Source organism: Bos javanicus, chromosome 11 (genome assembly GCF_032452875.1).
Source record: "Bos javanicus breed banteng chromosome 11, ARS-OSU_banteng_1.0, whole genome shotgun sequence".
Classification (NCBI taxonomy): Eukaryota; Metazoa; Chordata; class Mammalia; order Artiodactyla; family Bovidae; genus Bos; species Bos javanicus.
The window spans coordinates 94,730,803-94,756,967 of NC_083878.1; the positions used below are offsets into that span (position 1 = coordinate 94,730,803).

Genomic DNA, 26,165 nt, shown 5'->3' on the forward strand with positions numbered 1-26,165 from the left:
ACCACCCTTATAGCAGAAAGAAAAGACAAACTAAAGAGCCTATTGAGGAAGGTCAAAGAGGAGAGTGCAAAAGCTGGCTTAAAACTCAACATTCACAAAACAAAGATCATAGCATCCAATCCCATCACTTCATGGCAAACAGATGGGGGAACAATGAAAACACTGACAGACTTTCTTTTCTTGGGCTCCAAAATCACTGCAGATGGTGACTGCAGCCATGAGATTAAAAGATGCTTGCTCCTTGGAAGAAAACCTAATGGAACCTTAATAGCATATTCAAAAGCAGAGACATTACTTTGCCAACAAACGTCTGTCTAGTCAGAACTATGTTTTTTCCAGTGGTCATGTATGGATGTGAGAGTTGGACCATAAAGAAGGCTGAGTGCCAAAGAATTGATGCCTTTGAACTGTGGTGTTGGAGAAGATTATTTAGAGTCCCTTGGACTGCCAGGAGATCAAACCGGTCAATCCTAAAGGAAATTAACCCTGAATATTGACTGGAAGGACTGATGCTTAAGTTGAAGCTCCAATACTTTGGCCACCTGATGCGAACAGCCAACTCACTGCAAAAGATCCTGATGCTGGGAAAGATTGAAGGCAGGAGGAGAAGGGAAGGTGAGAGGATGAGATGGTTGGAAGGCATCACCAACTCAATGGACATGAGTTTAAGGAGATGATGAAGGACAAGGAAGGCTGGCGTGAGGTAGTCCATGGGATCACAAAGAATCAGACACAACTGAGTGACTGAACAACCAAAACTGGGGGAACTGGCAAAACTGGGAATTAGATAGCAGTACTATATCAATGTTAATTTCCTCGTTTTCATGAGTATATTGTGGTTATATACAGGAGAATTGCCCTGTTTCCATCAAATATCGAATTTTTGAGGGGAAGATCTGCAACTTATTCTCAAGTGGTTTGGATTAGGGGGAGGCATAGACTTGCTTGAAATGTAATTACAACTTTTCTATAACTTTGAAATTGCTTAAAATATTTTTAAAGCTTTTTAAAAACATGGGGAAAGATACTGTGGTTTAAGTGAATGTAGGGAGAATCTTGACTTTCAGGTTTCTGGAAGTGTAAGCAAATGAATGAGTATCAGTGCCATTCAACAAAACCTTAGGAAAGAACTAACAGCTTTTAGGATTGGCTCTTCAGTTTTGTTTTGCTAGGTGTGGCCACTTCACTCTGGCCAGGAGTTGGGGTAGAAGATTGGGCGAAAGGGGTGCTAATTCAATTTGAAGAACCTCTGGGACATTGAGAAGCAGCCGCTGGCAGAGAAGCCAAGTCTGGCACCCAGGAGTCTGGGCCAGAGAGATAGACTGAGAAACTGTTGGTCTCTAAGTGATAGCAGAAACCAAGGTATGACTGAGATCACACTAGGAGAGTTTATACTCCTTCACATTCCAGAAACAATCTGAGATGACTTTTGAAAGCATACATATAGTTAAAATGATTTAAAAAAGTACACATGAAGGATTTCCCTGGTGGATAGGAATCTGCCTGTCAATGCAGGGAACATGGCTTTGATCCCGGGTCCAGAAAGATTCCACACATCATGGAGTAGCAAAGCCAGTGTGCCTCAAATACTGAGCCCACACTCTTGAGCCTGCGAGCTGCAACTAGTGAAGTCCACGTGCCTGGTGCTTCACAACAAGAGAAGCCACCGTGATGAGAAGCCCACGCCACACAGCATAAGAGTAGCTCCCACTTACTGCAACTAGAGAAAGCCCAGTGCAGCCAAAAAATAAATAAAAATGAAAAACACACGTGTAAACTGAGGGACTAAAGACAAAGGGAAGATTAAAAGGGGGGGAAATAAAGTCAGGGGAAACAATATTATGTAAAAATGCATAATAAAAAATGCATATGAAGATACTAGCTTACTAACAAAGCTGCATATAGCACACAGAGCTAGAAGGCATATAGCCCTAAGGTTCCTGAGGGCCACAAAGAACATACAGCAAAGAGGAGCCTGTGAACACTGCACGGACGCCCGTCTACCATAGTCTGAGCTTCCTTCGTTAGCACTGACCAGTAGTATAAATCTGACGTTTTCCTTTTGAAAGAAAACACGGGTATATCATTTTCTGTTTGCTATCAAAATGAGCTTATATTTTAACACAGTATAAATAATAAAAGTTCTTATGTTTTTAAAATCATTAAAACACAAATCTATCTACAACCATGAATGCTTTCTCTTCATTTATAGAATAAATTAAGAAAATTAACAACAGTAACAAACATTTGCATGGGGCTTACAGTTTGAAAAGCATTTGTATTTACTGTACATTATTTCACTCAGTCCTCATACCATCCACAATAACAATCAAGACTGGCACAGACTTAATTTCGCAGGTTAATAAATACGTTCAAAGAGGTCAAATTATGTATCCAAAATTACAAGGCTAATAAGTAGGTGAATTTGGACCATAATTCCAGTTTTCTGACTCCATGGTTTACACGTTCATTCACTCATTCATCCAATTATTTATGGAACACCTCTCAAAGAACACTGTCCATTAGGTACTGTTGCTACGAAGATCAAATAAAAGAACATGGGGCTGTTTACAAAGTGTGAAGCCTAAAAAATGATAAAGTATCATCATTAGATCATCTTTTAAAGATATCAGCCCTTCATACATTTTGGGGAAACTAAATATGATATGGAAATAGAAAACACACATAAAATTGGGTTGGAATATATTGGAAAATGCATAAGTAGAGGAGTGGGCTAGGATGAAGCTGGGATAGGTAGGGGATAGATCACGGAAGATCTCATTTGCTCTGCTAATGAGCTTGACTGTAGCTTATGGTGAAAAGAAGACACAGAAAAGTGTAAGAACGGGAGTAATGTGGTCTCAGCTGTGCTTTTGAAAGATCCCTCAGATGACAACATTAAATATGGATGTGAAGGAAAACATAAAGGACAGTTAGGAGGCTATACTAATAAGCTTGGAAAAAGAGGGTGCACGCCTGAGCTAATTGAAGGTAGCCGCTTAACTTTAAGCTAATTTTAATCTGCAACATTGTGTTGTCTCTGGTCTCTAAAGACCTAAGGGAAACAGACAGGCCAACAGGCCCTTAGAAAGAACAAGTGTTGAACAAGCTGCAAGTCATACTATGGACAACTGAAAAAATAAAACAGACTCATCCCTGGGACTTTGTTTCTGCAATGGAGTTACACAGTATAATTACTATTCTTATTAATCTACAGGGAACCTACTTTAAAGTCATTAGTTCATTGTTTCTTTTTAATCTGAATGATTCTCAGTAATTAAAGTTTTTATCAGTTACAGAATTCTCTATAGCAAAATAGAAGAGCTGACTTCAGATGCATTATGCTTTAAGCAAAAACTAACACTCATTAACAAGATTACCTGTTGTGATTAAATAAATACAAACTGTTTGCAAAGTTTGTAAATGAGTATAACAGCATAAAAGTAAAGCTTACCACTAACCACAAACCTTATTTTCTTAACTCTTCAAGTCCATGCAGGAAATAGCAATCTCTCATTTTTCAGTTTCCCACTTCCTCTCTGCATTGCCTAATAAACACCTATGCTTCACTTTCCGCTGCTTTAACTTCCTCAATTGTATCTGCTAATAATGCCTAAGCATGTTGAACAAAACAGCAGCCCCTGAAAGAAAGCCTGTGTCCTCTGCTTTACAGTGCTCCACATGGCATAATAGAGTTTCTAACAGTGCATCAGGTCGTAAAAGTTGTCCATATTATGGAATCTCAAGACGGCTATTTTGTGGAAAACATTAATTATATGTACAAAAAGTTCTTAACAAATCTTTAGTAAAGGCTGCAATTAATTTATGGAGCCATGAAAAGTATACAAAGGGTATCAGTGATAATACTAGAAAAAAGAAAGAGTTTCATCTGGCCATTAAACTGCAAAGTTCATGTCTAATTTGACTGGTAAGAGTCAGACTACAGACTATTAAACTTGGAAGGGATCTTAAAGGTAGTCTAGTCCAATGCCTATGCCCCCACTTCAAGGGTAAAAAACACATGTAAGATCCTGACCAGTGCTTACACAGCCTATTCTGACATCTCAATTTATTTAGAAAAATTCTCCTTCAAATATTCAAGTTTCAATTTGGCAGTTAATTTCAGTCTGCAGTTAAAAGGCACTAGCTGTCAGTCAGATCTCTCACCCAGTTCCCTCCTGAAAAGAAAAACTGACAGATCACAGGAGCTTTCTTTTGTAAACCAATTCTGGAACTTTCATGCTTCTTATTTGTTAGGTTAAAGGTTAAATTGCTGACCTGTGCCCTCCTGCTTAGCGGCCTTCCCCTTTTTCTGTAAAGCTTTATTTTGGGGCTGTATTTACATGGATTAGTCCCTTTTCACGCTAAGAAGGAATCTGTTCACAGCCAAAGCCTTAGTTCTGGTTGTACAAAAAGCAGCCACAATTATTCACCACCAGACAATGACCATATTGTGGATTTACAAAAAACCCACCCCAGCCATGGAAAGATCTGTTCTTGCTGCACAAAACAATAGAAGAAAAATCTTATCAAGCATTCAAGAGAAAGCAAACAAAGCAAGCCCACTGTGAACTTGATGAAGATGTCAAGCTCCTTTAAAATATATATATATAAATCAACAAAGAGGGGTTTTCTTGTAAAGTCTTGGGAGTGAGACTTTTTCTAGTCTGAGTTTCCCTTTCTGGTTAAACACAGTCAGTAGCAGCAAGACATTGACAGCCAAGACCAGCAAAAAGCTGCCATTTTCTAAGCACGCTTACAGACACTCTTTTAAATGCACAATGCAAAGAGGCTTTCCTTTCCAAATATGCCCAGTGCAAATGCCAGGCAAATCATTTTTAAGCTAGTCCCTTACTACACAAGCTCTCTCAGCAAAGGCAAAATTCCTGTCCCAATCTCTAAGGAACAAACATAGGCTACTTCCCCAACCTATAACTTACTAACTCCTTTGAAAAAAGAAGGGGGGGTGGGGGCAGGGGGTGGAGAAGGCATTGGATTTAATTAAACCATAGCTCCAATAAGATTTCCTCATCTGACACCCATGAAGTATTATACACACCCTGTTTCTTTGGGATGGGTTTGAATGACAGTTCTCAAGTCACAGAAACAAATTTTCACTGGGAACATTTTATGTAAGGTGAGGACTTCACAGCTGCTACAAAAGCTAACTCCAGTCTAGGACACAGCTGTCTAACAAGACATGAGAGCAAATACAAAAAATTTCTCTCATCAACATGTCTTTCAGATAGATGATTTCTATTTTCTTTAGGCTAAAATGACCTAAATCCACCACCAGCAGAACACCATTCAAGTAAAATAAGAAAGTGAAATAAACACTAGTAGAAACGAGCATTAAATGCATACCTAAGAATCCCTAAAATATAACTAATTTTTTTAAACAAATGGAACTTTAATTCATCACAGAGCAAAATACTAAAATAATACTTTATTGTTAACAATTTCCATCTGTAACAGTTTTCTTTGACACAGCCCTTCTCAGTCCTCTATTCCTCTATCTGCCTCTCCATTGCCCTAAGCCGTTCCTGCCAAAAAAAAAAAAAAAGGCAATACCAAAAATGTCCAGTCACCACTGTATCCATTGAGTCAGTGATCCATCCAACAGAGGATGAGATGGTCGGATGGCATCACCAATTCAATAAACATGAGTTTGTGCAAACTCCAAGAGATGGCAAAGGACAGGGAAGCCTGGCATGCTGCAGTCCAGAGGGTTGCAAAGAGTCGGACACGGCTGAGCAACTGAACAATAACCAAAAATTTAGCCACAATTTATAACTTGAGAGTAATATAATTTGTCTTCTTTAAAAGGGGGCTGAATTTATTAATATATGTATAACAACAGGGAACTGGTTAATCAAACTCTAAGGCTCTGATGGAACCTTCAAAAATCAAAATGTTTAAGATAACCAACTTTTTTGGGAGGTCTACATCGCAGGGCATGTGGGATCTTAGTTCTCCCCAATCAGGGATCAAACCCGTACCCTACTACAGTGGAAGCATGGAGTCTTAACCACTAGGCTGCCAGGAAGTCCCTATGATAATCATCTTAAGGTCTTACTTTTTTTCATTAAAAATGTACACCAAAAAAGAATAATAAAAATTAAAAAAAATAAAAATGCATACCTGCAAGGTTATCAAATGGGAGTATTCAAAACCTGAGAGTGGGATTGCAATAGAGGCGATTTTATTCTAAACTTCCTATAAAATTTTGTCTTTTTGATAGTACTTTTAGTTTGATCATCAGTGCTATGAAAATGAGACAATTCTGGCCAATGGTCCTACTTAGATGACTATGACCACCACAGAAAGTACTTCCGTGCAAAGCCAAAGCACAAGAGTCTTAGAAGTTTGCTTACTTTGAATTAGGAAATTTATGATCCCCAAGAAAATAAGGATGGCACTACAAGGACCAGAACACAAGTAGGAAGTACTTAAACTCCTCACCAACTTCTAGGAGGAACAAGATTAAGGCACAAACTACACTCAGAGTCGATTCAAATGTAAATGCTCCGCTTCCTCTCTAACAATGATAAACTCCCTCAGAGTTAATAGTTTCTCCCTAAGAGATTCATCTCTCTTTTCAACTTAGAGGTATGTTTTGGAGAAAAGGAAGAAACACATGGTGGGGCTTAGAGCAAAACCTTTTAAATTCTTTGTCATAAAAGCTGTAGAGTAAACTACATTTCCTTTACTAATCCTTCGAACACTTGTTAAACTTGAGTGCGCTGACAACTTTGCCACTGCAATCACATTTTGGTTTCTAACAAGTTAAAAAAAAAAAAAAAAATACTGTGGTTGTACTAAATTGTATTACCATCTTCCCTGAACTCCAAGTGAGAATTTATGCTGCCTGCACAAACTGTTGAAAGAGACACTCTCTAGGGAGAAATAACTTTTGGCACATTGCATAGCAAAGCTAAAGTTACAAAAGCAGGCTAAAATATCTCTTTCACCACACATATATTTTCATTCTCATTCGCTCCCTCTCTCTCTCTTCCTCCCCACTCTCTTGTCTCTCACACTCACTAACATGTAAACACAAAAACATGCTATGCCCTCCACAGGCAAAGGCACTGTTTTGGAAAACTCTTAGTTTAAGTTCATATCTGGAAAACTTTTAAATTATGCACAGAAGTTTTCTCTTTTTTAAATCAAGTATGTACATCTTTTTGTTACACAGCTTTTCCATGTCTTAGGAAATAATAAAACTCCACATTGCTCATCAAAGTAAATTTTAAAAATACAGAAAATCATTATCAAGCAATTCAAAGACTCCACAGTCCTCCAAGCTATGAAAAATAATATAGGTGTTCTTTCATGTCAGGAGGCTGAAAGAGCAGAGAACAATGACTGGACAGAACTAAAGGAAACAAATGAGATGCTGTTATTTTATAGTTAGTATTTTATTTACTCTTCACAGCAACTCTAAAAGATAAACATTAACAAACATATTTGCAAGTAAAAAAACAAACAAAAAAAACTTCCCCAAGGTTATTAGCTGTGGAGCCATAATTCAGACCCAGCTCCACAGCTCCTTCCACTACACCCACTGCTCCAGCCAGAAGATAGAGTGGGCAGCTTTTACTGAGACAAATTCTCATGATGCCAGACCACCAGGCAGTTTCCCAGGGGCAGCAGAAAAAGCCTAAAATGCAAAAAGTACGGGCTGTTGCCGAGGCTTGAAGTAAATGCTTCATTGTACTCTGGGAAGTCTGATGGACACGTACTAAATGAAGAGGAAAAGGCATTCCTCACCCAGTGAGACAAGTGTAAGTGCGCCTTCCTCTAAACTTATCCTGAGCATCTCTGTTCATAGAAAAGGCAGAATAACATCTTCCAGAAAAACCACTAGAGAGAAAACTGCAATATAACTTGCTTCTAATATAAATCCCCTCCCTCTAGTTCGACCTAAGGATTTCCATTAAAAAACAGAATACAGCGAATTGAGCAGCCATTCAACCTACTGGAAATGAGATATTTATCAACAATAAAACTGCAGAGACTAATCAAAATATCAAGGTTTGCTATAAACAGCTGCAATTGTGTCATTTCATTCATTTGCCCAACAAATAGGTACTGAATGCTTACCATGTCCCACTCACTGTCTAGGTGCTGGGCACACATCAATGAACTGAATAAACAAAGACCTCTGCCCTTTCAGAACTGACAGTGTGGTAGCACAGGGTCTCTCAGGCTAATCAGAATCTGCCTAAGAGTCATATTTTTTTAACTAGTAAAAAGAAATAAACTATTCCTCCATGGGTCCGCAAATGCTTTGCCTTCTGTCTGAAATGCCTTCTGGGACCCTTCCCCAGCACCTATCACACAGCAAACTTTAATAAAAATTGCTGAATGGGTAAAATATGATTAAAAAAAATCTTTCTAAACAAAATGGAGAAAATGTAGTAGTGAACAGCCCTAAATCTCAACTTATATTGGGTCTAGGCCCGAACTTTAATCCTACAGCAGACCCAGAGCAGCTCAAATAAAACCTGAGTAAATTCAATCTCCATTCAGCAAACCCAAGAAAAATTAGGTCGGCTTGTTCCAGGGTCCAACCTCTAGGATTAAGAACTTTTTCAAAACCTAATCCGGACTTGCTAAGATTGCTGGACGTAAAAAAGGACCTAGTCAAGCCTTCCAAATGCCCTGGGCCTAGAACTGCCTTAGATCTGGTCTCAATGCCCTGTTATCACAGTATAGAAGGAACGAGCCTTCAATAGGTAGAGGTGACATTTCCTCAGTTCAGACCCGCAATGACCCTCAACTTCTAGTTCAAAGGATCAAAACAAATGAATCCAACTTATAAAACACAGTTCAGACTGAGAGGTGCTCTGTGCAGTATCCTGTGCTTAATTCTTTAATATTTTATCACTTAACCTTTGCAATAACACTATCAAGTACTATCAATTTCATCCCCATTTTACAATTTAGAAAAGAAACTAAGACAAGGATAGAGACTAAGTAATTTGCCCAAAATCACACAGAGAATAAGTCATAAGTGGAGTTGGAATTTGAACCCAGATGATCTAATCCTAGAAACCAAGCTCTTAACCAGATTTTTGCTAATAAAATTTTTGAAGTTTTACGGGGAAGAGAGATAAGAACTTCTATTAACTAAAAAATTTATCAGGAAGAGGAATAAACTAAATGTTATGCTGAGCTGATTTTCTATTTCATTGAGAGCCATGATGAAAATATTTTTCATTTCAGCCTTTGTAGAAAATCTTCCCCAAATAATTCCCCAATAATTTTCCATTCATAGCAAGTACAACCTAACAAACCTAATGGCACTCTCTTCCTGTGATGTTCTACAAGTCAATTTCAACATTCTGAGTATCAGTGGTGATTACCACTGAGGACAGAAAACTGAGCTAAATATACACTAACTATTGACCATATTCCAGAAATGAGCTCTTTTAATAAATCTCTGATACCAATTTACTTTCTTGGCATGTGTCTCTTCTCACAACTAGACAGACCAAAGAACAAAAACCTCTGGTAGTTGAGGACAACTGTGACATAAGTGGAGGAAAAAAATATATAGGTTACGCATTGGAAATTATCCATGTGTCCAAAGTGTACTTTTCTGGAAAGAACTCAGAATTAATCCCACATTTTCTGAAAGAGAAAACTGGTCATCCAGATAGTTTTCCTTTTCATCGAGTTCAGTATCTTCACTATTGTTCTAGTATTTTGAACCCTTTCAAAAAGGAATTTAATTATATCAGAAGGGAGATTTAACCTCTTAAAATCACAATTGCAGGAGGTTTCATTGTTTGGAGTTTATTGTGGTTTGAAGTTTGGGTTTTTGTTTCTGTTTTAAGGATGATGTTGAATTAAGTCATCACAAGAAAGCCTAATTTGTACTTGTTTCTGCGTTACGCATTTTAATACATAATGTCAACCAGAAACTGGCACTTGCCATCTACCTCTACAAGGATTAAATCACATGCTGCCACAGCTGCTGACCTCCAACAGCCCGCTGAAGGAGTTTAGGGTAGAAAGCAGGAATGAGGCACTCTGTGCTCCAGGAAAACCGGCAGGATAGATCTTCAGATAGTCAGATGTTCTCAGGAGCTGATTTTATGAGCCCGATTCTTGTATCTCCTCATATCTAGAAAAATACTAAAATACTTCATGGTGACAACGGTTTCTCGTGACTTGCAAAAACTTCATGAGACCAGCATAAACTTTATAAAAAATAAACATGCTTGATTGCATGTACTTCCCCTTTACCAAAATCACATATATACTGTCCCCCCCTTACCTCTTTGCAACAGATTCTCAAAACTATCTGAGGTGCTGCCTCCCAGGCTGCAGTCCTCACTGACCCAAATAAAACTTAACTCACAACTCTCACATTGTGCTTTTTTTTTTTTTTTAAGTAGACAATACTGTCTGTAATTCACCAACAAATAGATATAAGTTTCCTTTAAACAATAAGCAAACTAGAATCAGTTTAAATAATTTTCCCATGGTCAAACAATTAGTTGGTGGCACAAGAAATCTGACTTCAAAGACTACAGTCTCTCCACTACATTGTCTTTTATTACAAATTATTCATGAAGATATGAGTTGGCCCAAAAGTTTGCTCAGGTTTTTCTGCAACATCTTACAGAAAAGCCTGAATGAATTTTTGGGCCAACCCAATAGACATTGTTATAACCTAGACAGTAATTCATCTGCATCTATTTTGTCTTCAAATAAGGCTTTGTGATAACATAAAATTCTAATGCCTAAGAAACACTAAAGGTTAAAAAAAAAAGTCTTAAATCAAGCAATTTCTTAAAGTTTCCTGCTGGGCAAAGCAAGCTTACAGTGATAGCTTTCCTGAAGATTTATTTTTCTAATAAAAGCCTTTAGGGAGATTGCATGTTATCAATGTAACATAAAGAAGGAAATGCAAAATGTGTTGTGAAATAACACCAAAATAAGTTCCAAGGCTAGAATATAATTTCCTAAAGGTTAAATAAAGTTTCCTAAGCAGTTAAAACATGAGGTCCAGTTCCTGTCTTACAGAGCTCATATTCCACTTTCTAGAGTCTAGCACAGCGCTGAACCTAAAGTAAGAGCTCAAAGAATAAGTGATTAAAACTGTAACCAAAAATTAAATGTGTAAGAACTCAGTCATGTAGATTCCTGGGGAAATAAGACTTATATGACAGTTTTTGAGAAAGCTAAAGATATACATTTTTTTCAGCACTGAAACTTCATCATTTTGGTTGTAATTCTAAACTATATTATATCTCACTGCTTTTTTGAAAAGTATATTTTAATAAAACATTTTTCTGATGACTGCAGTGAACATTTATTTTGGCTGCCTAGCATCCATCCATTCTCCCTTCCACTGGTAATAGCACCAGATTTTCCTCTGGGGAACAACCCTGCCCCATTCTCAGCTACAGAACCCATACGGCACTGAACAGGCCTCCCACATACACACTCCTTCACTCCTCAATCGGCATCTCAAAGTCACCCACTCAAAACCACCATGATCGGTTCACAGAGCAGTCTATGACCCAAACAAGGCCTATTACAATGGTCCTTGGGTTAATGGCTCAAAATAATATAAGATACTCTTTTTCCACTTGGGTGACTAAACTAGTAGATACAAATTTTGGATTTGCTAGTAGCCATCTTTGCCATCATATAGGGACCACCTGCCCAGAAATGAACACAGAAGACAGAAAACCAAGAACTAAAGATACGACAAATCTATGAAACTATATGCAGAACACCTAGATCCAGCAAAATCCAAAGCCAGTTTTACCAGTGCCAATTCTCAATACTGAGAACCAATAAATTCCCTATTTTGCTCAAGCCACATTTCAATGGGTTTCTGCCATTCTCGGCAAAAAGAATCTAATGCAATGATTTGAAGTTATCAACATAATCAACTGTGCTGATCAATATAATACAGAAAAATCTTCAGGGCAAACCAAAGCACATAGGGTATAAGCTAAGAGCTTTCCCCATGAATAAAATATTTAAGTTTGAATGCATGGATTCTGAGAAATCTACTTTGGCTAGTTTGTTGTACTTCCCATTTTTCAGCTGCATTAGACTGATAACAACTGTTGGACATTAGAGTTCTACACAGATAGGAAATCTTGTGTTAAATAAAAATAACATAGTAATTTAAAATAACAGTATAATAAATTGCTGCTAAGTCACTTCAGTCGTGTCCGACTCTGTACAACTCCATAGACGGAAGCCCACCAGGCTCCCCAATCCCTGGGATTCTCCAGGCAAGAACACTGGAGTGGGTTGCCATTTCCTTCTCCAATGCATGAAAGTGAAAAGTGAAAGGGAAGTCGCTCAGTTGTGTCCAACTCTTAGCAACCCCGTGGACTACAGCCTACCAGGCTCCTCCATCCATGGGATTTTCCAGGCAAGAGTACTGGAGTGGGGTGCCATTGCCTTCTCCAATAAATATTAATTAAATTATTAATAAAATATCATTTTATTAATAATTAAACATACTCTGGAATAAATCTAACCAAAATAAATACAAGAACTACATGAGGAGAACTACAAAACTCTGATGAACAAAATCAAAGAATTAAATAAATGAAGATATATTCCATGTTCACAAATCAGAAGTCTCAATATTGTCAGGATGTCAGTTCTTCCTAACTTGATTTAAAGATTCAACAAAATAACACAAAAAATACCAGCAAGTTACTTTGTGCATATCAACAAACTGATTCTAATGTTTACACAGAGAGGCAAAAGGCCCAGAATAGCCAACACAATATGAAGAAAAAAAACAAAATCTGAAGACTAACATTAACTGACTTCAAGACTGATCATAAGTTATAGAAACCAACAAAGGATGACATTGATGAAAGAACAGACAAATGGATCAATGAATCAACAGACAGCCCAGAAACAGACCCACAAAAATTAGTCAACTGATCTTTGCTAAAGCAGCGAAGGCAATGCAATGGAGCAAAAATGGTCTCTTTTAACCAACAGAGCTGGAACAACTGGACATCCACACGCAAAATACTGAATCTAGACACATACTGAATCTTTCCTTCAGGGCTCACAAAAATTAACTCAAAATAGATTATGACCTAAATGTAAAATACAAAACTATAGATCATGATCTTGGGCATCTTGATGACCACAAACAGGACCTATGAAAGAAATAATTGATAAGCCAAACTTCATCAAAATTAAAAACTTATGCTCTGCCGAAGACAATATCAGGAAAACAAGAAAAACAAGCTATAGACTGGAAGAAAATGTTTACAAAATACACATTCAATAAAGGACTGTAATCCAAAATATACAATGAATTCTTAAAGCTCAAACATAAGAAAACAAACAACCCAATTTAACAAATGGGCAGAAGATCTTAACAGAAACCTCACCAAAGAAGATACACAGATGGCAAATAAACATAAGAAAAGATGCTCCACATAATATGTAATCAGGAAGATGCAAATTAAAACAATGATACACCACACACCGCTGTACACCTTTAGAATGGCCAAAATTCAGAACACCACCACCACCAAATGCTGGTGAGGATACAGAGCAGCAGGAGCTCTCATTCGTGGGTGGTGGGAGTGCAAAGTGGTCCAGCTAACTTGGAAGACAGCTTGGTGATTTCTTACAAAACTAAACAGACTCTTGCCATAAAATCCAGCAATCAGGCTCCTTGATATTCACCCAAAGGAGCTGCAAACTTATCTCCACATGAACACCAACATGTGAATGTTTATTAGAAATGTTATTCATAACTGTCAATACCTGGAAGCAACCAAGATGTCCTTTAGTAAGTCAATGGATACATAAACCATGACACATCCAGGCCATGGAATATTATTCAGCACTAAAAAGAAATGAGGCATCAAGCCATGGGAAGACATGGAAAGACATTAAACAATATGACTAAGTGAAAGAAACTCATCTGAAAAGGCTACATACCAATATGATTCCAACTATCAATATATGACAATCTGGAAAAGGCAAAAGTGGAAAGAGTAAAAGGATCAGTGGTGGGGATCATCGAGTGGACAACAGGGAGAGCTAAACAGGTAGAGCACGAAATTTTTAGAGCAGTGAAAATACTCTGTATACTATAATGATGGATATATGTCATTATACATTTATCTAAATTCACAGAATATACAACACCAAGAGTGAACCATGACATAAACAATGGACTGTGGGTGATTATGACAAGTTAATGTAGGTTCATCAATTGTAACAAACATACCACATTCATGGGAAATGTTGATAATAGGAGAGCTTGTGAAGGTATGAGGTAGGCATATCCAGGAAATTTCTGTATCATCCTCTCAATTTTGCTGTGAACCTAAATCTTCTCTTTAAAAAAATTAAACCTTTCAAAACAATAACAACCCCTATTATTTGAGAACTTTCTTATCCCAAGCACTAAGCATTTTACTTTAATCCTTTCAACTGAATGAAGTAGGTACTATTAGGACCTCCATTTTATAGCTGAGAAAATGAGGCTCTGAGATTGGCATTTTGTGACAATAAAAATAAACAAACTCGCTGCTCACGTGGATTTTATTGTTTAGTGGATCAATGAATTCCTAGTCCACCTAGAAGGCCATAGGCCTAATACAATGAACCACAGAAACAGCAAGAAGAAACACACTGCTGTGAATAAATCAAAAATTGTGAGACTTCCCTATTTCGTAATTTATACCCATATGGCCCTTAAATCACACACTTTAGAAACAGGAAGAAATCTGGAATCAGTTCCAAATAACCAAACATTAAGAAAATACATTGCTCACTTTCTGTTACTTTGTAAGAACAGTGATTCAAAGTCATTCTACATACCAATTTAGAGCATCAACACTGTGTAATAAAAAAACATGGCTTTAAGCAAGGATATACAATTAAGGTAAAATTAAAAATGTGATTTCAATGGAGAAAAAAAGCAATTTGAAAAAGGCATAGAGGAGGGCTTCAGAGAAATTAAATGTTCTATTTCTTGAGTGTTAGGCACATGGATTTACCTTTATTCTTTAAACTACACATATACATACATATATATAAGTTGTGTCATAGTTTTTATAAACTTGTTTAAAGAATACAGTCACACTAGAGTTCAGATCCCAACTCAGAACTTTGAACAAGTCATTTCCTATCTGTAAGCTTTAATCATTTAATACTTATTGAAGTAGGCAAGGCATACTACTATATGCAAAGCACTACTCTAGATGTTAGAATAACAAGTTTAAGAAACAATTTCCACTTTCACTGAACCCTGCTTTTCTTATCTATGCAATTGAGATGATACTTATTTCATTAGGTGGTGGGCAAAAGCTTAACTGCACTGAGGTCTCACCAGACTCACCTCTAGTTTAAAGAAACAATCATTGTAACAATCTTAAAATACAAAACACACTGTAATTCTCAAAACTATCCCTGATTTTTTTAAGTCAGCTTGAAGAGTACAGTGAGGTAAGGTTCCATGCCTCTATCCCAACAAGATGTTTTCTAACCGGAGTATCAGGTACTTAGAGTTAAGAGAAATTACAAAGATTAAGTAATCCATGTCTTTTGAGTGAGTAGTAACTTAGCCCTATTCAGTTCAGTTCAGTCGCTCAGTCGTGTCTGACTCTTTGTGACCCCATTAATCGCAGCACGCCAGGCCTCCCTGTCCATCACCAACTCCCGGAGTTCACTCAAACTCACATCCATCAAGTCGGTGATGCCATCTAGCCATCTCATCCTCTGTCATCCCCTTCTCCTCCTGCCCCCAATCCCTCCCAGCATTAGAGTCTTTTCCAATGAGTCAACTCTTCGCATGAGGTGGCCAAAGTACTGGAGTTTCAGCTTTAGCATCAGTCCTTCCAAAGAACACCCAGGACTGATTTCCTTTAGAATGGACTGGTTGGATCTCCTTGCAGTCCAAGGGACTGTCAAGAGTCTTCTCCAACACCACAGTTCAAAAGCATCAATTCTTCGGCACTCAACCTTCTTCACAGTCCAACTCTCACATCCATACATGACTACTGGAAAAACCATATCCTTGACTAGACGGACCTTTGTTGGCAAAGTCATGTCTCTGCTTTTGAATATGCTATCTAGGTTGGTCATAACTTTCCTTCCAAGGAGTAAGCGTCTTTTAATTTGGCCCTATTACACTGCTACAAATCAGGATCCATATCTTAACACTCTGTAAAGTGCATTTAATTTTACTGGAAAATTCAGAAGAAGCAAAATAAAAGCTAAAGTAATCAAGTAATAAAAGTAACAAAAAAATTTTTTAATTTAAAAATAAAGTAATAAAGCAAAATAAAAGCTAAAGTAAAGGCAGGAGGAGAAGGGGATAACAGAGGATAAGATGGTTGGATGGCATCACCAACTCAATGGACATGAGTTTGAGCCAGTTCCAGGAGTTGGTGATGGACAAGAAAGCCTGGCATGTGGCAGGCTTCATGGTGTCGCAAAGAGTCAAACATGACTGAGCGACTGAACTGAACTGAATTATGCTGAATCAAAAACAAAAAACATCGGAAAAAACAAAAACTCTAAGTCAAAGAGATACATGCATCCCAATGTCCATAGCAGCACTACTTACAATAGCCAAGATATGAAAATGACCCAAGTTCCCATCAACAGACAATTGGTTTAAGAAGACGTGGTGTATATACACAGTAGACTACTACTCAGCTATTAAAAAAGAATACTGCCATTTGCGACAACATGGAGAGACCTAGAGAATATCACAGTAAGTGCTGTAACTCAAAAAAGACAATTATTATACAATATCACTTATACATGGAATCTAAAAACAAAGAAATCTATACACAAAACAAAAACAGACTTGGATATAGAAAACAAACTTATGGTTAACAAAGGGGGAAAAGGGAGGGATAAATGAGGAATATGCAATTAACAGATACAAGCTACTATATGTAAAACAGATAAACAATAAAGATCTACTATATGGCACAAGGACCTATTTTCAATACCTTGTAATAATCTATAATGGAAAATAATCTGAAAACACATACACACAGCCACAAGTGGTAGAATCAGGACTTTAACTTCATTCCTGTGACATCTTCCCCAGAATAGCTGTCTAATATGACCTGCACATGCAGTAAGGAATTCAGATATATAGGAAAAGAAAAATCAGACTTATAGAGAAAGTAAGGGGAGAGACAGTTTTCATTCATGAAAGTTGCAAATTTCTTTTTTTTTAATTGAAACTTAGTTGATTTATAATATTGTTATTTTTAGGGGTATAGCAAAGTGATTCAGTTGTATGTATGTGTATATATATGTATACATATATACATATATATACATGTATATATGTATATAGGGGTATAGCCAAGTGATTCAGTTGTATATATGTGTACTGAATCACTTTGCTATACCCCTAAAAATAACATTATTATAAATCAACTAAGTTTCAATTAAAAAAAAAAAAAGAAATTTGCAACTTTTATGAATGAAAACTGTCTCTCCCCTTATTTTCTCTATAAGCCTGATTTTTCTTTTCCTATATATCTGAATTCCTTACTGCATGTGCAGGTCATATTAGACAGCTTTTCTGGGGAAGATGTCACAGGAATGAAGTTAAAGTCCTGATTCTACCACTTGTGGCTGTCCAACTTGGACAAATACATTAAACTCTTCGAGCCTCAGTTTCCTCAAAAGTAAGACTCATCTTAGAGGGGTTATTCAAGGTTTAAAAAGGAATACTACAAATGACTGGGATATAATAAGGACTCAATGAATGTTAGCTATTTTATCACCATTCTTTAAAAGTTTGCAGTGATTTATTATCCAATTATTATTGAAAACAAGAAGATGATAAATTTTGTTAATACCTCTAAGAATATTTTAATCTGAGGGAAAACAACTCTCAAAAAAGGCTTTTTCCTCCTCTTCATCTTTTAAAGAGACAGCATAAATTGTTTATTTTTCAAGTCAATTTTTTAAAAAATAGCTAATGATGATCATACACTGATCACAGGTGAAGATCCCAGAATCAGAGTCCTATAAATGAAAGCTTAAGAACAAATCTGGTTCTCAATTATTTTAAGTGAGCCAACACTCAGTTTTCTTCATGAAACTGCTAATACAGAAATGTGAACAGATACTTAGGAGAGATTTGAAAGCCAGATGTTTTGTTTTGTTTTTTAAGATTACTGCTCAACTCCAAGGTAGCTGAAAACCTCAGTCAACCAAAGCATCACATCTTAAGCCTTCTTTTCACAGAATTCTCTCAACAGTTTCTCAACTTGACTATCTACGTCTTTTTGCTGCTAAGTCACTTCAGTCGTCTCCGACTCTGTGCGACCCCATAGACAGCAGCCCACTAGGCTCCTCTGTCCCTGGGATTCTCCAGGCAAGAACACTGGAGTGGGTTGCCACTTCCTTCTCCAATGCATGAAAGTGAAAAGTGAAAATGAAGTCATTCCGTCGTCCCCGATTCTTAGCGACACCAAGGACTGCAGCCTACCAGGCTCCTCCGTCCATGGGATTTTCCAGGCAAGAGTACTGGAGTGGGGTGCCACTGCCTTCTCCATAAATGTTACTAAATGATATTAAAATAAGACCTAAACACTGGGAGGAGAGCAAACAGAGAGAGGCTGGTCTGGGAACAGCCTTGAGAAACTCATGCTGCCACTCGCAGTGTGAAGCAACTGCCCAAGAAGAGTGCTTACAGCAGGTTCAGAGATGCCAGCTGTAACGAAACACTTGTGTCTGAAATGCATTCCAGAGTGTAAGCATGGTCAGTGCCATCTGATCAAGGGACTGGGCAGGCTCATCTCTCTTGCAAGAGCACCCTTTTTCGAGACCTTCAGTCAGATAGACTGAACTCAGCTCTGGGAATTTTCACAACCGGAGGTGACTGTATTCCTATTCTGGGATCCCTATGTAAGGTGGGTTCTTGAACAAATAGACAAACTGGAGAACACAAAATGAAACTGGCAGAAAAAGGCACTAAAAAAATAAGAACAAAGTAGATCAAAGATCCACTCAAAATGATCTAACTTCTTTTTCTAAACAGTAAATCCACATACCTAAATAACAAGATTATACACAAAAGATATTCACTGGCATTATTTACAACAGGAGAACCCTGGAACCAATCTAAAGATGTAATTATCAGTAAATATGGCACATAGATATGATGTCATAATTTGTAGCAACTAAATTGATTTTTACAAAGCTATATTAATAATTTTAGGAAAAGTTTAATGATTCAGGGGAGAACAAGGAAAACACATACATGTAACATAAGTTTAGGGGGGAGTTTATATATTTACACACACACAAGGCTATAAGAAAATAAATCAAAACATTAGTTATTACTGAGTGATAATTTTTCTCTTCTTTATAATTTTTCAAAAATTTACACGTGGTCAAAAACTAGTATGAAAACCAGCTACTAAACTTTTACAGATAAATAGAAAAAATATACACTATGATAATCTGCTAATACATACTCAAGTGGAAAATTTTGTGTATTTTTTTTTTTTTACAATGAGAACATAATATATCACAGTACAAGAAAAATCATAAGAATGAAACTCACAGAAATTTATAGAACAAAACCTATACTGACTCCTCCAATTAAAGACCCATAAAGTAGTTTCAGTGCTCGCTAACCCACCTTCTCACAGCAGGGAATTAAGCCCTCTGGGGGATGCAAACAAACTTCAAAGAGAAGATTATGCCCAGACACTAGTACTGTATATAGCGTAAGGTTTATACCTAAGTTTATTCAGGTATTTTGGCAAAGATCAGAGATGCAGATCCAAGAAACAAAGACTAATTTTAAGACAGATTCTTTACAGTCATCTAAATGGCAAAAATAATGCATTAAATAGTATCTGAAAAAGGCAAATATAAGTTGTATTAGAAAAAAGAAAGGTTGTAGAAGTAGACAAAAGTTATCTAAAATCAAATATTTGACAGCTTATTCACTGGTATTAGCAACTGGGAAATCCTACGAATTCCCAAACAAAGTAAGCGGTACCGTGAGTTCAGTGTGTGTACCCAAATTTTATTTGCACAAACTTTGGGAGAAGGTACCACTCAGTGTCATAGGTATGAATGCAGTATCTAAGTAGATTGAACAAATTACATGTCTCTTCCATGGATGTTATGGAACGCTCTTCAGAGCACAGAACACATGACAGTTAACATCTTCACGAGTTCATACACAAAAAATAATCAATGGGGAAAAGAACTGTCTTTAACATCTAGTAATATTTCTTACTGGTCTTTCTCACATTTGTCATCCTTTTATTGTGAGATAATTTTTTAGGTGTTACTTAGAAGTACCTGACCATTTTATAAAAACATGTTTTATGTAGAAGAACAGCATATTTTAGTAATTCGGCTTTATTTAGTTTCCCAATTTTTAAAAATTTTGGATAAGGAATCAAATTTAAGTTTAGCTTTTCTGGATATTAATCATTTAATAGAAAATTAAAATACTTGACATATTAAAGAATGTGAAAGACAAAACTACAAGTTTCTTGGAAGAAAATATAGGACAATAGCTTCATATCTGTAGAGTAGGAAAATACCAATAAACTGTAGGTATGAAAATCAAGAAGTTTTGATCAAAGATACCAGACAGTGAAAGACAAACTATAGAGCAGGAGACAGTATCTACAACCCACCTGATCAGATAACCTACATAATGCACAGTTTCTTATAAAACAACACAGAAAAGATAGAAAACATTTAAAAATGATTAAGCCTTGAACAGGCACTTTAAAAAAGAAGATATTTTGAGAGGTCAATAGTGTATGAAAAGGTGCTCAATCTCATTAGTCACCGGACAAGTATACAAATACCAACAATGAGGAGATACTACAACTATCAGGTTGGAAGATAACACCAAATCTAATTGTATTAAGGACTGTAAAGATGTTGAACAACAAAGACCAAACACTGCTGGAAGTAGTGTATATAAGCAAGATCCACTTTGAAAAACAGGCTAGCATGATCCAGTGATCAAGTATGGTATACATCCTATGTATATGTTTACATGCACCAGGATTTAGGTATTGATGTAAAGGTCACCACCACATTGCTTGTAATAGCCAAAAATTGCAAACAACCTCAAGTCCTTTCAACAGTAGGATAAACTGTGATATAATCTTAAAGTGTTCTACACTGCAATGAAAATAAATGACCACCATACACACAGCAACACAGAAAACCCTTACAGACTTGAGTAAAAAAGCAGCAAAACTACATACAGAATAATTCTATAAAACTCAGAAACAGGCATTATTACTAAATTAAATTTTTCAAAGAGGTAAACTTATATGGTAAAACTACAAAGAAAAACAAAGAAATGAGTATCATAAAAGTCAGGATAGTAGTTACCTCTGGAAAAAGGGAGGCAGGGACTTCTGGGGCGCTGGCCAGCCCCACCTATAATATTTACAGGGCCTAGGCCTAGGCAAGAGTACAAACTGAGGTCCACAAATCATATGTCTAAACATTTCAAAGATGTGAAATAAGCTAACAAACTATTAAATATGTTCCATTATCACAAGTACTTGGAAGGCCAGATTCACACTGAGAATTCTTGAATTCCTGAGAGTTCTATGTAGGAACATGGTTCACAGAAAATTGGCCATTGGCCATCTCTCCCTTTTCCATCCCACAGTGCCAGGAACCTCACACACAGGGATGCAATCACCTACACTCCCAAGTCCAAGCTCCATGCCATCCCCTACTCCCCACAAACAGATACCCTGAGGCCACCCTTTGGGTCTAGGGGTGTGTATACCAGCAGCCAGTTGACCCTCAGAAGGACAGACCCCAAGGAAGACTCAGACTCTGGAAATAAGACTCTGGGGCCACTGGGTCAAGAAATTCTTAGATGTGAGGTACTCACAGTTTGTCTAGGATGGAAGGATTCACGATCTAAGCATGCCCCACAGACCCTATGGACTTGCCTGAAAAGGGCACTTCAGAAGAGGGCCAAAGCATAGGGCAAGGGCAGGAGTTCTCTTGCCAGGACCAGAATTTCCTTAGAACCAAGCAATATTATGTCTTCACCCGGGTAACAGTAACAAGGATACTCACTCTGTAACTATTAAACTGTACACAAAGGTTTAACGTATTTTTTTCCACAAATAATGGAATGAACATCACATCTCTGCTGATGTGATACATATTGAGAAGGACACATATGATATTTGAAATACTCCTATCCAAAATCCATAACCTGAATCTAATCATGAGGGTAGAATCAAACCTAGGGACTTTCTACAAAACAAGAGACTTAGGTTCTTCAGAAACATGACATAAAGATTAAAAAAGGGAGGAAGGGATTGCAAAACTATTCCAGACTGAAAGAAACTAAACAGCTGTGAAAACTAAATGGATTACATGATCCTGAATTCTGGATCAGAGGGGGGAAGTGCTATAAAGGATATTATTGGGACAACTGATTAAATTTGGACAAAAGACATTAACTTTCTTACTTCAGTAATGGGACTACAGTTATTTAAGAAAATGCCCTTATTCTTAGGAGATATATCCTAAAGTATTTAAGGGTGAAGGGTCACAATGTCTGCAACTTATTCTCAAAATGTTTAGCAAAAAAATACAGTGATCAAGCAAATAAGGCAAAACAGTAACAACTGATGACTCTAAGGAAAGCGAGTATACACTTAACTACTCCTATAACTTATCTTTTAAAATATTTTCAAATTTTTAAGTTTTTAAAAAGTAAACTAAAGGGGTTAAATGAGACAAGAGTTGCCTACAGGAAGAGGAATTAGGTAACTGAGAGAAGAGGATACTGTAAAGATGTCTCATTTTGTACACTCTTCCATCTTATTTGTACTTAAACTTTGTTCATATTCCCCAAAAAAAATTCATTTTAACTTTGGGAGGAAATAACTATAGCACTGAAAGGGGGAGCATTAGCAACTGTAGAAATAAGAAAAATTTTTGTCCCTAAATCTATCAAATCACAGCTATCACCAGCTAGTTACTCTGTCAAGTGGGCTCACAGAGGTACCACAGCTCGAACACCCCTAGTATCAGCTACCTCCCTTCTCAATCCAGTAGTTTGCACAGTTAGAGGCACAACTTAAGATGAATATTAACATTCTAGTTCCAGAACGACCATAAGTTTATAACATGTCCATTAATTCAGAAAGTGAAGCACCCAGGGATCGAACCCAGGTCTCCCACACTGCAGGCGGATTCTTTACTGTCTGAGACACCAGAGAAACCCAGGAATACTGGAGTGGGTAGCCTATCCCTTCTCCAGGGGATCTTCCTGACTCAGGAATCAAACAGGGGTCTCCTGCATTGCGGCCAGAGTTTGTACAAGCTGAGCTATCAGGAAAGCCCTAATAAGTTTATAACATGTCTCATTAATTCAGAAAGTGAAGCTCACACAGTTTTCACTTTTGATATTGAGAAATGCATTTAAGAAATGCTAGTGACATTGTACAAAGCCCTGGAGATGCCATGGAGAGATGTGTATAACATGGTCACTGTCCTCAAGAAGGCAACTTAGAGTGAAGAGGACTTGAACCAAAAGCCCTTGCTATTCGCTATTCCACACAGTAGCTATAAGATCTCGGTAAGTTATCTGAGCTCTCAGATGCTGTTTTCTCATAGGCATAATGGAGATGCCATCCAACTATCTTTAAGAGTTGTACTGTAAGAACTTACTAGGTACATCAAACATGTAGGACAACAGAACAATAGATACTCAACAAAAAGGTAACTATGTTATGAGCACTACAATCTAAGTAAAATAATGAAGTAGAAAATATGCCCAAGGTTGTACAGCCAATGATAGGCGTAACTACCACTGGAATCCTGATTACTCCAAGTTTCTAATCCAAATAAATTCATTCTCCATAAACACCAAATAAATATACACAACTGCTGTTGTGTAGACCAAGAGATGCTCCCTAATATATCTTTGGCAAACACATCACTGTCTTAGGCACCAAGAAAAAGAACACTAGGCCAGAAGGTGATTTTTGCTCATTAACCAGGAAGGATTTTAGGTCAAAAAGTGATTTATTCAGCCTGAACAAGATACTCTAATCTTATCCAAGACCCTGTTGTCCAGGAATACATGTCCAAATTAGTCCAAAAGCTAAACCAGAGGAGGTGTTTCCTTCAACTAATTTTCAACCTCTTTTTTAACCAGCTGACATAAAATTTACTGAATTAAATCTATTTCAAACATCTCCTCCCAGTTTAGTGGCAGAGATTTCCCTTTATATTATTTTATAACCTAATTCTAAACCCTCTTTATTAGCAAGGTGACAATATTTCATACTAAAATGTTGACTTCCAGGTATCTCTGAAAGATACAAACTAAAATCCAATGGTTACAATGAATAAAGCCATAATTCAAAGCTGTTAAAGCAATGACTCTTAAATTGTTCCCTAGGATGATGTGTGCACAGATAAAAGGGAAAGACACTTAAACACACTTAAAGATAAATAACAGTTTAGAATATTCACATATTATCCAATGTGCATGGCTATGTCATACAATAAACAAACATGGCATATCATAATGAAACATGCATACCTGAAAGAGTGCCACCTGTCCTAGGATAGGCCACTTCAACATACACTTCAAAGGTGGTCTCTGGGTTTTGCCTACAAAAGAAACAGACCATGATTACTGACAAGGACTAAGGCAGCATGAACAGAATATGCAGGCTGTGAAACAGGGCAAACCTTGATTAAAATCATTAGCTCTCCAACTTAATGGCCGTGGAACTTTGGACAAGTTACTCAACTTCTCTGAGCCATAGCCTTCCTAATCTATAAAATGAAAATACCTAAGCAGAATTATTATTGTGAAATGTAAAGAAAACAACAAAAATTGCCTAAATACAATGTCTAGCACATAACAGGTTAGCCGTTGTTATGATTTTACAGATGATATATTTCCCATTTATACAGATGGATCTCCAAAACCAAAAGAAAAACTTTGAGGAAATTCAAACCAAGGCAACACTAGCACAATGTAATATGCTCCCTCATACTCCAGGATAAAATATTCAGGTGATGACATTAACTTGCTTACTTACAGGTGTTAAAGACTCAAGAGAAACAGTATCCTATCTCATTAGGCTATTATGAAGACAGGATGCTAATCTAAAATTTAAGATACTGTTTCCTCACAGCAGGGGGTGGGGGGAGGTGGGGGGCGGGGGGAGGCTTCCCCTGCATTGGCAATGGCAAGTATATGAATGTTCATTACTATATCCTTTTACCTTTTTATGTCATGAATATTTCATATTAAGTTTTAAAAAGATCACAGCACTAACAAAATGTTAACAGTTGTTCATTCTGAGTGACAAGAACATCGGGGTTATATTATCTTTGTATTTTCTCTTTTCTCTTTGATTCTAAAACTACAATAAAAAGATTATTTCCAGATTGCAAGAAAATCATTTAGCAGAAGAAAATGTTACACATTCAAATGTCTATGACTGAATTCTATTTTAAACCTGACAACAAAGCTCAGAGAAGAAACTTTGAGTTGCCTAATCAGATCTAAGGGAATTGCAATCAACTAAATACCTTGAATTTGCCCAGCAGATTCCACTTTCCAAAATAACTATCTCATTTACCTCTTTTCATCTTCATTATAACCTTATGAGGTAGGTGATCAGACATCACCCTCACCATACAGGTGAGGAATCTAAAGCAGAGAGAGTCTAAATGACTTGGTAATCTCACAACTGGTTAGAAACACAACCAGAACTGCAACTTAGACCTCCAGGCACTCAAATTCTGGGTTTCATTGATTCTAAGATGAAATTTTTCTCCCACATTTTCCCATGTTTTACAGTCTATTGCATCTTACAAGTCTAAATGGCAATTTTTCTTTCTTGGTAGTACATATAATAACAGTGCATCTTATAAATAATGGCATCTTAGACTCAATATTGTAATACTCCAATTTCTCAGGAGTAGTTGCAAGTCAGGGATCTACTATTTCTCTTGTGAAGAACCATCATTTCCTTACTGAAGAGAAATTTCGAATGTGCTTTAAATAAGTACCTACAGTGAAAAGAGTTGCCTGCTCTAAAATTCAAGGGATTTAAATATACCTTTGTCAAATATAATTTTTAAATTAGACAATAAAGCAGAGTATCTTA

At 36.9% G+C, this 26,165-nt stretch overlaps 1 protein-coding gene across 7 annotated transcripts in view; it reads right to left on the reverse strand.

Moving 5' to 3' along the window:
• The window catches only part of DENND1A (DENN domain containing 1A), a 530,572-nt gene that overhangs the window by 461,152 nt on the left and 43,255 nt on the right, over positions 1-26,165 (reverse strand). For 6 of the 7 annotated variants that reach the window (XM_061433489.1, XM_061433487.1, XM_061433488.1 and 3 more), the window contains exon 2: positions 24,581-24,651. In XM_061433489.1, coding sequence (XP_061289473.1) covers positions 24,581-24,622 — 42 coding nt within the window. In that variant the 5' untranslated portion in view covers positions 24,623-24,651. Of the gene's footprint in view, positions 1-24,580; positions 24,687-26,165 lie in introns of those variants that run through there. The other variant, XM_061433491.1, reaches the window with a different exon arrangement.